The sequence below is a fragment of the Centropristis striata genome, chromosome 21 (genome assembly GCF_030273125.1).
Source record: "Centropristis striata isolate RG_2023a ecotype Rhode Island chromosome 21, C.striata_1.0, whole genome shotgun sequence".
In the NCBI taxonomy this organism is placed as follows: Eukaryota; Metazoa; Chordata; class Actinopteri; order Perciformes; family Serranidae; genus Centropristis; species Centropristis striata.
Window position 1 is genome coordinate 26,043,598 of NC_081537.1, and position 12,776 is coordinate 26,056,373.

At 34.3% G+C, this 12,776-nt stretch overlaps 1 protein-coding gene across 1 annotated transcript in view; it reads left to right on the forward strand.

The window, feature by feature from the left end:
- stxbp4 (syntaxin binding protein 4) overlaps window positions 1-12,776 on the forward strand; it is a 65,308-nt gene that overhangs the window by 15,501 nt on the left and 37,031 nt on the right. Inside the window, exons 6-11 of the mRNA XM_059324197.1 lie at window positions 1,762-1,847; window positions 3,716-3,869; window positions 6,581-6,713; window positions 7,688-7,794; window positions 8,696-8,921; window positions 9,051-9,132. Of these exons, the coding sequence (XP_059180180.1) occupies window positions 1,762-1,847; window positions 3,716-3,869; window positions 6,581-6,713; window positions 7,688-7,794; window positions 8,696-8,921; window positions 9,051-9,132 (788 nt within the window). The remainder of the gene's footprint in view (window positions 1-1,761; window positions 1,848-3,715; window positions 3,870-6,580; window positions 6,714-7,687; window positions 7,795-8,695; window positions 8,922-9,050; window positions 9,133-12,776) is intronic.

Sequence of the window (12,776 nt, forward strand, 5' to 3'; positions counted from 1 at the left end):
TGATGATTGTGTGCAGCTGCTGCTGAGCGGTACAGCGGGTCACAGTGAGGACGCCTGGATGAAATCACGCTGCAGGGGGGATTTGGGTCTGGTGTCCTCACAGGTTCAATGGATAAAAACAACAACAACAACAAAAATAACACAGTCTAAACTTATTCTTGGGGTTTTGTGGGTTTATGGCAGTTTTAAGCTGTTTTCCAGACATGAAAAGTCTCAGGGAATTTATCATCTGCAGTGATTCAGGGTCTAATAGTTTGTGTGATTAATGTAATTTAGTTTTATCAACAAAGACAAGGGGCATTTTTTTTCTATTTTTACATTCCACTCACTGTGGCCTTGTTTAAGACCTATATAAACTAAAGTCCTGCAGCTCTACAGAATCAGTATAATCATGACTAGAAGTGGGAACAACCCAAAAATGCATTTTGTGCAGAATAAAACAGTTATAATAACAGAAAAAGGAGGAAACAAACATTACATTTCTCTGATGAATACTTACTTTTTTAAACTTTTCCAATTGGCCACAAGTGTCATGAATATGACAATATATAAAAAAAAATTGTGTCTCCACATATTATACATATTAAAGCTCTCCTGTCCTGTCCTGTCCTCTCTGCTCTGTGTAAACAGGTTTTCAGTAAATATTTGTCAATGTAGTGACAAGTGATTTTTGACAGAAATTTCACAATTTTTTTTTTTTAGCCTTTAAAGTAATTTTGGTTACTTGTCCTGACAGAAACTTTTGTAATGGATGACCCATTCAAGGACTGCGGGAAAAAACTAATTTCAAAGATAATGCCTGTTTTTGCTGTTTCGAGACATGATAAACAGTGTATTTTTGGTGATCTTGTAAAGAAAATGTATGTTTTCATTGCAGGTTCAGAGGTTCAAGGTGTGACTGTGATATAAACTGTGTCTTCAGAAACATAACATGAAATATTATTTTGACTCTTCCTAAATCACGATATTTCCTTATAAGACAGCACTGTAAAAGCAAAAAAACAGTGGATGTGACCCATGACCTCTGACCTCTGAGTGATTTGTCTCAATGGCCGTGCCATCCTGATTTAAGGCTTCATCAGCCAATCGGATCTCATCCAGATCAGACAGTTGAGCTCTCAGGTTTCCTCTGCGTCCATGTGAGGGAGACAAACACTCACAGATCTGCTCTCCTCAAATCCTCCTCCACTGTCAGAAAAAAACATCTTCTGTATCATATCATTGTGTTGTAAAAATAAAGCATCCAAAATAGAAGTTTAGCTCCATAGGTAAACAACCTTTTTTTCAGATCAGTTGAAGAAAGAAGGAATGGAAACATATGAAATAAAACAAAATAAATACAATATTTTATGTTTCTCAATTTGAATGTAAAGTAACCAGCCATCAAATAATTGTAGTGGAGGAAAAGTCCAAGATTTTCTTTTTCAAATATGTTGGAAAAGCAAGAAGATCCTTGTTATACGTATTTAAACATATGTGACGCTAATTCATTCTGGTTTTCATTTAAAGTGTAAGAACATAAAAGTATAACTTCCCCACAAAAAAGATAAAAACCATAAAAATGTTACAGGTCAAACACACAAGATCTCTAAAAAGTGCTTTTGTTGCATTTATTAAAATTAAAATGCAGAACGTGTCATGGTATTTTACATGTCACTTTTTAACTATTTGAATGCTTCTTAGAGAATACTGAAGTCTTCCAAAATGAATCATTTGTGTAGTGAATTAAGTCAAAACAAAACTTGTGTATGTGTGTTTCAGGAGGGAGTTTGCTGAGCTGATGGAAAAGTATGGCTCCAATAATATCACAGCTTCAGGACGAATCTCTCCAACTCAACTCTCCACAGGTAAAACACCCTACTCATACCTCTCATTGACATAATACATGCTGTTTACATTTACTCGGTCTTGCCCCAACCTCATTCCTAAAACTGTTTCTGAGATTAAACCATTGTTGTTGTTCTGGCTCTAAAGCAATCTGAGTCGAGCCCCAGAGGAGTGCTGGTCTCTCAGAGGCTGGAGCGTCTTTAGTTGTAACGCCACACTGAGTAGCAACACTAGTACGAGTCTTGTCTTTACAGACATGCCCACTTTATACAGGTTATCACATGCATAAAAAAGTTTTATAATTCTCCTATTGCATGTGAATAATTCCACATACTGGGGTCTCTAAACAGTCTGTGAGTTGCATAAATTGGGTATGACTGAAAAGCTGAGATTCTTGTGGATTCAATGAGCCTAATAGTATTCATTAATGCCACAGTAAAGATAGAGGTCAGAAGTCAGAAGAGTTTATTACGGAATCTGTTGGTACCAACCATGTCATGATATCTTGTTGGGAAGGTGGTGGAAAAACACTCAAAAGTTAGGATACATTTTATTGAGAAATACTGACATGCCCTTTTTCAAACCGGCCCCTTGACCTTTGACCTAAAGATATCAGAATAAAATTGGGCTCTACGGGTACCCACATGTCACCTCTTTACAGACACTTTATGCTAATTCCAAAAGAAAAAACATGCAGTTTTGGGCAAAACCACATAGTTTTTCCAGTACAAATGTCTTACACTGTTATACTGTGGTTATACTGTGAGCTGCATAAATCGGATATGACTGGAAAGCTGACACTGTGGATTTAGTGAGCCCAATTTCATTAATGTGTGATGATGTTAGTCAGTGAACTTGAGCTCAGTGTATAAAATGAGCTGCTGTGACCTCATGAAACTTTACAACCACAAACTAGAGACCTAGAGCATTCAGAGGGCGGATGGCTCTCTACAGTATACTGTCAGTAAGGAGGTTTCTCAGCAGGCAACACCAATGCTCTCGCTACAAATCTACAAAATGTCAAAAGTTTTTGAAATCAAATCACAGCATGGATTTTTCTCTGGTGTTCCTCAAGGTCATTTTGTTTGATGTGGGACTCTGCAGGAGTTTTCACCATTTTTATCGATTCTCCCAATGTGTGTAACTAATGGTATTAACCCTAAAGCTGCATCTCAACTTAATCTTCAGGTTCCAGCTTTTAGAGGATGTACACCACTTCTATGTGACATATAAGTTGACCTGCTGTCTCCCCCTAAAGACCCTCTCCCATACTAAAAAGACAAACATGGGTATTTGGTAGGTAGGGGGACATGTAAGAGATGAATCAGTAAATTGGAGGGTTAAACCTCCCAAATTGTAACCTGAATGAATATGTTTATTAGACTTTAACTTTAATATTATAACAAGCAGCAGGCAAACTCCGCACCAACTCTGTGCCTGCTTACTGGGAGTTGCTCGATACAAGACAGATTTCGTGGAGCTTATTCGACTCCTCACATCATTAATTGAAGATATAGAGATTTACTAAATGATCTACGTGACTTTAAAACTAAATATGAGTCTTTGTGGGTCTCTTATGGTAAAAATGTGTCCCCACAGAGACAGAAACACAAGACACACTACTTTATTCTGTGATTTTAGTTTCGTGCCATGGTAAGAAATCTTTATCATTGCTAAAATGATTAAAGTACTCTGATTGAACCTGTGCTCTCGTTCTTCTCTACCTCCATCTCCGTCCCATGATCCACCACTCTCAACCTCCTCCCTACATCTCCCTCCCATCCCACTGTCTTTCTATTTCCCTCTCTCCGTCTTTCTTCTTCTTCTTCTCTCCCACCTCTTCCTGCTCACTTCTCTGCTTTCTTCTTCTTCTCTTGTCTCTGCTCAGGGAAGCTGACAGACACGGCCTCCTCCTCCTCCTCCTCCAGATCGGAGAGCCCCCAGCTCCTCAGTCCTAAAGAGGGGGTCACCGCCTACACCCACGCCTCCTCTTACACTGCCAACCCCGCCTACACCATGCACACGCCCACACACGCCTTCAGGTAGAAAACACACGGCTGCAGCACATTTAAACCTTTACAGAAATAACTTTTAACTCTTCGAAGCCTGTTCTGTAAAGCCTCCAATTAAAATTCAAGTAAGCAGCATGGAGTCCAACCAGAATAATATTAGATATTTACAGTATAATTGTATAGTCAATTGATAAACTGTTACATTAAAAACAGCAGATTTTACTTTTTAAACAAAATGCTGATAGCTAAAATTATATTTGAATTCAGTTCAAGTTAAAAAAAAAATTAGGCATTTGATGAGTAATAATTTAATTTCATTCATGTACTTATGTCTTTGAATGATGCATTAAAAATAAATGCAAAATGTATTTGTCCAAAGTAGTTTTATTTGGTCATCCTGAAGCCAAATATCTTACCTATTCAAGATTCTTGCGCAAACACAAAATTCAACACCACTACTATGCAGATGACACCCATATTTTTCTTAAAACTCAGCAACTTACAAAAAAATTTGCATTATTTGAAATTATTTGTTGATTATTGTTTGTTTCACATGTAAAGTACTGACAGTTTTTGTCCAGCTGAAAAAATGCTAAAATATTTTTTTAGTTTGTCCAGCCTGAAGCCAAATATCGTTTGTCAGTCTTGTTATTTGTCTTTTATAAAACATGCTTATGCTGACCCTAATTTATAATTTTACACATTGAAATGTCATTATACTGTCTTTTTAATGATGGATTAATAATTTAGGTTTCAATTGAAATCACAAAACTAATCACACATTTTAATGTAACTGTAGTTTTGTTTACATTTTCTGTTCAAACAAATTTTATGGGTTTCATTTAATGATCACATCCATGTAAAGACAGCTCTCTCTTTTAAAATAAGATGTGTACCACAGTAACAGGAATAAGTAACACAGGACTGTGGCTTATATTTAATACATTGACATACTGCTTTTAGTTGAGGGGAGCTGTCTGTAAATTAAAGCATTCACACAACTGAAATTTTATATGTTAAAGTAGGTTAATAGGCTGTTAAAAGTGATTAAAAATTAAATGAAAAGCTCATCATTTAAAAATCCAATTGAGCACCGATGGGACATTATGAATAGGTGCATCTAACACCGGCAAGTTCTGCAACAGGCTGTCCAGGAGCTCACTGATACCCTGATCCAGGTCTAGGAGAAGATCCCCCTAGTACACCATCCGCCGACTCATCAGGAGCTGCTCAGATGTTGTTGAGTGTGCATACAGGCATGCAGGGGCCATACACTCCATTAACTTTATGAGTTGCCATGATAAAAATTCATGCAGGTTGGATCAGCCTGTAATGTACATTTTTTACTTAGATTTTTGGTGTGATTTTTAATCCAGCCCTCAAAAAGTTATACAATGTACATCACTAAAGATTCTCACCGAAAATAATTTGTTCTGACAAGATCTGACATGGGATTAAAGCGTTCCCTTGATTTTTTTTTAGCAGTGTACATGGCAGCTAATCCGCACTCTCCCGTGAACATAGATCTGAAACATTTTCAACTCAGGATTTCCTGCTGCAGCACTTGAAGCGAGTTGCCTACCACTCTGGGTGAAAATGAACATATGTATTTGATTAAATAATCATCTAGTGATATTCTCAATAGTTTTGAATGATTCCTTGACCCAGACAATGTATATTTTGACACCAAGATTGACTCTCTACGTGGCTTGGAAGATATACTGGTTATCATAGACTTTGTATGGCTGCCATCTTCGATCCACAATCTTGATGAAGTGGCTCCTACCAAAAATTGAAACTATGGTGATAGAGAGCATGTGGATAAATTTTGGTGCTTTTGTCCGGCGCGTCCCCTTTATTTAGCTAAGCCGCCTGACTAATTGTAAAAACACAATAAGTGACTAATTGGTCCATTAAATGACCTCTTTTTTGTTGTTTTAGTGAAAATTTAGTGAATAAACTCCAATTGTTGTGGCCTTTTAAAGAAAAAAGGATATACTATAAAAATATTATTTTTTCAGTATTTATTAACATCTTTGATTGAACTACTCTTTTTTAATTTATCAGGGTAAACTGTTATCCTGCACAAAACAACCTATTTTTTGGGGGACCTTAAAATTAAAACTGGAAACAGATTAAAATAATTTAAATCACACATTGATTCAAGCTTATGATCACACATTTACATACAGAATGTAGTTATTTTGACACAGTACATGGAGCAGTTTTAGAAAGTTAACAGGGACACCTCTGGCCTTTTTTGCAATGTTAACAAAAGTGGGAAAAATTATTTGTATATCCGTTATTCCGATCCACTCCAAAACGTAATGGGTTCTAGCGTGGCCCATGCTGCATCCTTCCACCAAGTTTCAAGACAATCGATGCAGCGGTTTTATCTGTAATCCTGCTGACAAACAAACAAGTCGAGCCAAAACCACAACCTCATTGGTGGAGGTAATAAAGAGCTTCTCTCTCAAGGTATTACTTTGTCTTTTTGTGAGGTTGTTATATAAAATGTTAAATTGTGTTGCTGCAGCATGGGAACACCAGCAACCGCTAAAAATAGTGAGAAGCAGCTTCAGCAGTTTCACAGAGAAGTGTGGGAAGACCAGAGAGAGGAAGAGGAGGAGGAGGAGGGTTAGAGATTATGTCACAGCGGGATTGGATGCGAGCAGGCGGCAACGTGGCTTTGTGGTTTTTAATCATGCTTAGTGTCGTCCTCTCTGTCTCTCTCTCCCCAGTGACAGTGTCATTCAGTTGATCTGTGTTGCCAAGGGAACAGGCCTGGGCCTCGTCATCAAGGGCGGAGCCAACCGCTCAGAAGGACCAATGGTGTTCATTCAGGAAATAGTGCCTGGAGGAGACTGCCAGAAGGTCAGTGTCCTCACAAAGTATTGTGGTTGTTTGGATTTTATGGTGGAACATCATTTTATTAAGCAAACAAAACAAAAAGTGCTTTAATTAAGGGCTTGAAGACCATTAAAAACATTTAATATTAGTTCCACCTAATTCAAGATTCATACGGGCAGACTTTCACATATTTTCCCCAAACAAGAAGTTCAGATGGCACACATGCATCTTAAAAATCAACAAAGTAGAGACAATATTTAATATTATTTGTTATTGTTTGTTTCTCAGACAGTTTGTCCACCAAAAAATCCATGATAGTTTTATTTAGTAATCCTAATTTGTCCAGCCCGAAGCCAAATAACCTGTGTTGATGTCATCGTTTTTCTTTTTTTACCAAACATGCTTGAGCTGCCCCTTATTTTCAATTTTAATAAATAAAGCAAAAAATAGACAAAGTGAAAATGGCTTTTAAAACCAGACTTTATAAAAACCCTTTTTATTTTTGCTTTACATGTTTACGCTCTTATCTTCTGCGAGCAAAAAATGACATAAATTACAACTATGCAGATGACACTCTGATTCATGTTAAAGCTCAACAAATTAGTTAACTTGCATTAGTTAATATTATTTGTTGATTATTATTAGTTACTTAGTTTTGAAATACTGAAAGTCTTTTTCTAACTTCAAAATAAAAGCTTTTGTCGAGTTTGAAGCCAGATATTTTGCGTTTTTTTTGTTTGTTTTTTTAAAGGCAATACCTGCTTTTATTTCATCATGTTTAGATTTTTGTAATTGCTTAAACTTTATGTTAAAGAAAAATCTAAATCACACCAGTAGCTGGTATAAAATTCAGATCCTACACTTTTGCTGAAAGTAGCATTAATGTGCACCAAAGTGTTAGAGGAAAATGTTGTATGTGTTTAGTTTTACTATTTCCATCAGTCCCAGTGTCTCAGTCAGCTCATTCTGAGTGTTTCTGTGTATTTGTGTGGTTTCAGGACGGCAGGCTGCAGGTGGGAGACCAGCTGGTGTCCATCAACAAAGAGTCCCTGATCGGAGTGACTTATGAGGAGGCCAGGAGCATCCTGACACGCACAAAACTCAGGTCCAACAACACCTCTCAACAGTTATTCAAGATACAAGAAAAAACTAGGACAGTTTGAGTCTAAAATAATATGCCACTAGAATCAATGTAAAAGAGAGAGATTCTCTCCTGATAGAAGCAGGCATCATTCACAGTCACTGATTTTGCGAAGAAAAAAAAAAGTTTTTTAAAAAAAAGAAGAAAAACATCATAAAATACCTTCATTTTGCGTGTAAAGTTAATGTTGACAGGCAGTAGAATCTAAAACATTCAATTTGGTGTAAAATTTTAACATCTTTGGGTAGGTCAAAAATAAAAATATAAAAATGCTATGAATTACTATTATTAACAATTTATTATAATATTTTTTATAGTGCTTTTTTTTTTTTTTTTAAGTAGTGCTTATTAGTAGTACTATTAGTATTGGAGTAATATTTAGTATTTTCATTGTTTTAAGTGTTATTTCTTAGAAGCATACAGCGAAAACTACTGCTCATAAAAAAAATTTGGACAAAACAGACCAAAATTAAATATAAAAATAAAAAAAATCAAAAAATCAAAAAATCAAAAAATTTAAAAATTTAAAAATTTAAAAAATGTAAAAAATAAAAAATAAAAAAATACAAATACAAATAATAATAATAAAAAGAAGAAGAAGAAGAAGAAAATCTAATTGACTAATTATAAATGACTAATAAAATAAATGGTAATAAGAATGAATGAAAAATAAATAAGTATCAGTAGAATTCATTTATACATCATAAAACTAAAATGTCACATTACTCAAAAATGAAAAACCAGTGGGAAAGCCATCAGTATTCTTGTTTCTTGAAAGAAGATTTTACAGTTTTTATACATGTATGTTGTATGCTTCATTCATGACATAAAAAAAAACAACAACAACTCGTCCTGTCTGTTTTAGACCGGACCCCACAGTGGAAATTGCCTTCATCAGACGGAGGTCTTCCTCCAGCTCCAGCAGCGGGCCTCACAGCCCCATCTCTCTGCAGGGGTCCGGGGGTGGAGGTGGACCCCAGACGAGGGCCCCGGGTCTGGGAGCAACACCTCCACAGGCCGCCGTGGTCACCAAGATCACCTCCAGCAGGAACCCGGCCTGTGAGACTCTGCCAGCGGTCAACGTGAGCCAGGTGTGAGCTGCAGATCTTTTCGATGTCACACGTGTGATTACACACGTGTGACAACACGCACATGAACACGCACGTGTGAACGTGCACGTGAACACACTCCTAATCAATCGTTATGTGTTATGTTTGCAGGTGCGAGTATCTCCAGCCAGAACGGAGCCGACACGTGTCTCCTCCCCACCAGAGAGCGAGAGCATCGCTGACACAAACCCTGGTGTGTATCTGTCAATCATTCTCTGATAGAAATAAAAATCAGCCACTGCTGGTCTTAATTTTAGGTAAACAAAAGTTCTACTCATTTTTTTTCACATAGAATATTTCTTGGAGATACGCAGCCCGAACTGCTTCCATGCCAACATTTAAACTACACAGACAAACAAAAATTAAATGAAAAAACCAACAAAGATAAAATTAAATTAAATTAATAACAACAATACCAGATTTTAAATAATTTTTTCATTGTAGGATGAAATAAAAAAACCTGTGATAACAATAATTTAAAAATCCATCATAAAAACTTAAATCAAATATAATTAAATTAAATGAAATTACAACAATAAAAGATTTTAAAGCATTTAAATATAAATAAAACACCTTGCGTGAAAATAATCTAAAAATAATTTAATAATCCTTTAAAAAAAATAAAAACATAATAAAATGAATTAAAATTACAACGATAAGATATTTTAAATTAAAAAGTCAGTAGAGTAAAACTTTATAAAAATTTCTAAATCCATCATAAAAACACAATAAACAAATAAAATGACAACAATAAAAGGTTTAAAATGATTTCAATAAAAGTAGACAGTAGAAAAAAACTTAAAAAATACATTTATTTGAAATTTAAATATTAGTGCAATATATATATATATATATATATACATATATATATATATATATATATATATATATATATATACATATATATATATATATATATATATATATATATATATATATATATATATATATATATATAAACAGCTGGTGGGGAGCTGATTCTAATATCAGTGCAATTAAACAAACTGAAGAAGAAATATAAATATAAAAAATAAGTCATTAAATGGTTCGAGTCAAAACTCAAATGATGAACCAGCATAAAATATGACTTTCTTTTTCAAACACTTTCTTTTAACGTATTCATTCAAAAACCTTGTAAAAAATGTGAATAAGAACACGTAATGCCACGATATCACACGTTATAGTAAAAAAAAAGGCTTCAGACACCCATGCAGCAGCAGCAGCAGCAGATATGACCTGCGTTACATGCGAGGTGTAAATGTAAATGGAGACAGACGAGTGGGGAGGCAGAGCCGGGGACAGATGGCGTGTTGGTTGGCCGCCTGCTGCAGGAGGAAGTGAAGCGGGTGGGAGGTCTGGCCCGCGACTGGTGGAGGAGCTGTGAAGCATCGCCTCGTCTCTGTATGTCAGAGGGATCCTGAGGTCTTCTTCCATATGTGGGTCGTTGTTTTAGGTTCTTGTGTTTGTTGTCTGACGTCAGTTAAAGACGTGAAGAGAAGTGGTTCCAATGCAGGAGTAGGAAACGTGCAGGAAACCAGTTTGTAGGAATATGTGATAACCAACCATAATAAGATAAAATAAAATAAAATGAATAACAACAATACCAGATTTTAAATTATTTTTTCATTGTAGGATGAAATAAAACACCGGTGATAAAAATAATTTAAAAATCTATCATAAAAACTTAAATCAAATATAGTTAAATTAAATAAAATTACAACAATAAAAGATTTTAAAGCATTTAAATATAAATAAAACACCTCGCGTGAAAATAATTTAAAAATCCACAAAAAAATCCATTAATTAATGAAAATAAAATAAAATTACAACCATAACATATTTTAGATAAAAAAGTCTGTAGAATAAAATTAAACACCAGCGGTGAAAATAATTCCCAAATCCATCAGAGAATCATAATAAAAAAATAAAATTACAACAATAAACGATTAAAATTATTTCAATAATAGTCAGGATAAAATTAGTCGTTGTAGGTTGTTGTGTTTGTTGTCTGACGTCACGTAAAGACGTGAAGAGACGTGGTTCCAATGCAGGAGGAGGAAACGTGCAGGAAACCAGTTTGTAGGAATATGTGATAACTTTCCTGTTATGTTCGTTTTTTCAGGAACAGTAATAACCGGGGGCATGTTTCATTATCCAAATGTGTCAGAAACTAAAAAATCCCAATAAAATTAACTCCATTACTAACATTCTGAATCAATATTCAACCCTTTGATGCACAACATATTGACGCCCCTTCTAATGCACAACATGGCTCAAAAATGACCCACATTCATTTCCCATGTTATTTTATGCTGGCTGTGTGTTTCTTTGCTCTATCTTTTGAAATCCATTTCTTTTATGATTGAATATTCAAAGCATTCATTGAATATCTTGTTTTTGATTACAACAGATCATTATTTCCATTTTTCCCCTCATACTGTTTTTCCTCGAGTTAATTGAGGAAAACCTGTAATACTCAATGATGAAATAAATTTATTGCAAAGATATAGAACATAAAAACTCAGTTGGGTCACTTTAGACACATATTGTGCATCAAAGGGTTAATGCAGTGGTGTTGTTTCTCTCTCACAGATTATAGTTCAATGAGGTTAAATCACTTGTTTGTTTTTTTTTGTACATTGGAAGAACCTACATATAAAATCCAATGGTTTTACATGACATCGATTAAAAAAAATGTATTTAGCATGTTGAAATGTTTTCTTTTTCTGAAAAAATACATTTAACTACTTTTTAGATTTTTAAACTTTGAAATGGGTCAATTTGACCGGCCGCAACATAAGAGAAGGGTTAAACTATGAAAATAATCTAGTGTTGAGTCAATCAAAACCATCAAAAGAGTCCTGGGCAGATTATGATTATTATATTTTCACATTTTGTTATGTTGTAGCCCTATGCTAAAATCATTTGAATACACGGTCGCCCATAAAGTTGTAAAAATTTGGTTTTCAGACACAATCCACTGTTAGTTGTGATTTTATTGTCATTGTGAGAAGAGATTGATAAAGGTTTGGGAAGATATACACTTTATCTGTCAATAATAAATCACATTGTAACAATTATTTCATGGAAAGAGGTTAAAAAAAAGATGTTATTCGAACTTTATGAGCAAAAGTGTACATTTCTCCCCCTTCATTGATCTAACCCTAAAAAGGAAAAACTATCACATTCAATAAGCATTTCTGTTTTTACATATTATTTTATTAAAAAATAATAAATTGGTGACTTTTTAAAGGAAACTAATTGTTATAAGGTTTTTGTCAACAGAGCATCAGAATTGCGTTTGAATCATAATGGTGACATTTGTACGACAATAATAATAGAATAACTTTTTTTTTCTTTAATTGCAAAGAAATGCCTTGATCTGACTGACCTAACATGTTTTAATAAGGATTTATTAATGATGTTGGTCTCTTTTATGCAGCAAACCTGTTGTTGTTTATTGTTGTGTACCAAAGCACATGTCAGTCAAACTAATAATAATAAAACACCAACGGTGAAAATACTTTAAAAATCCATCATGAAAATGAATAAAAATAAATATCAAATAAAAATAAACAAACATAAATAAATTAGGTTTAAATTGAAGCAAAAAAGATATTTTAAACGATTTAGATAAAATTCAGAAGAATAAAATAAATAAATAAATAAAATAATTTAAAAATCCAACCAAAAACATAAATAAAAAAAATAAAATAAAAAAATGGCTTTAGAATCATAAAAGGTGACAAATTTAATAATGATGTTGGTCGCTGTGAAAATGAATTTCCCACCAGGGGCCAATAAAATCTAATCTAATCTAATCTAATCTGATCTGAT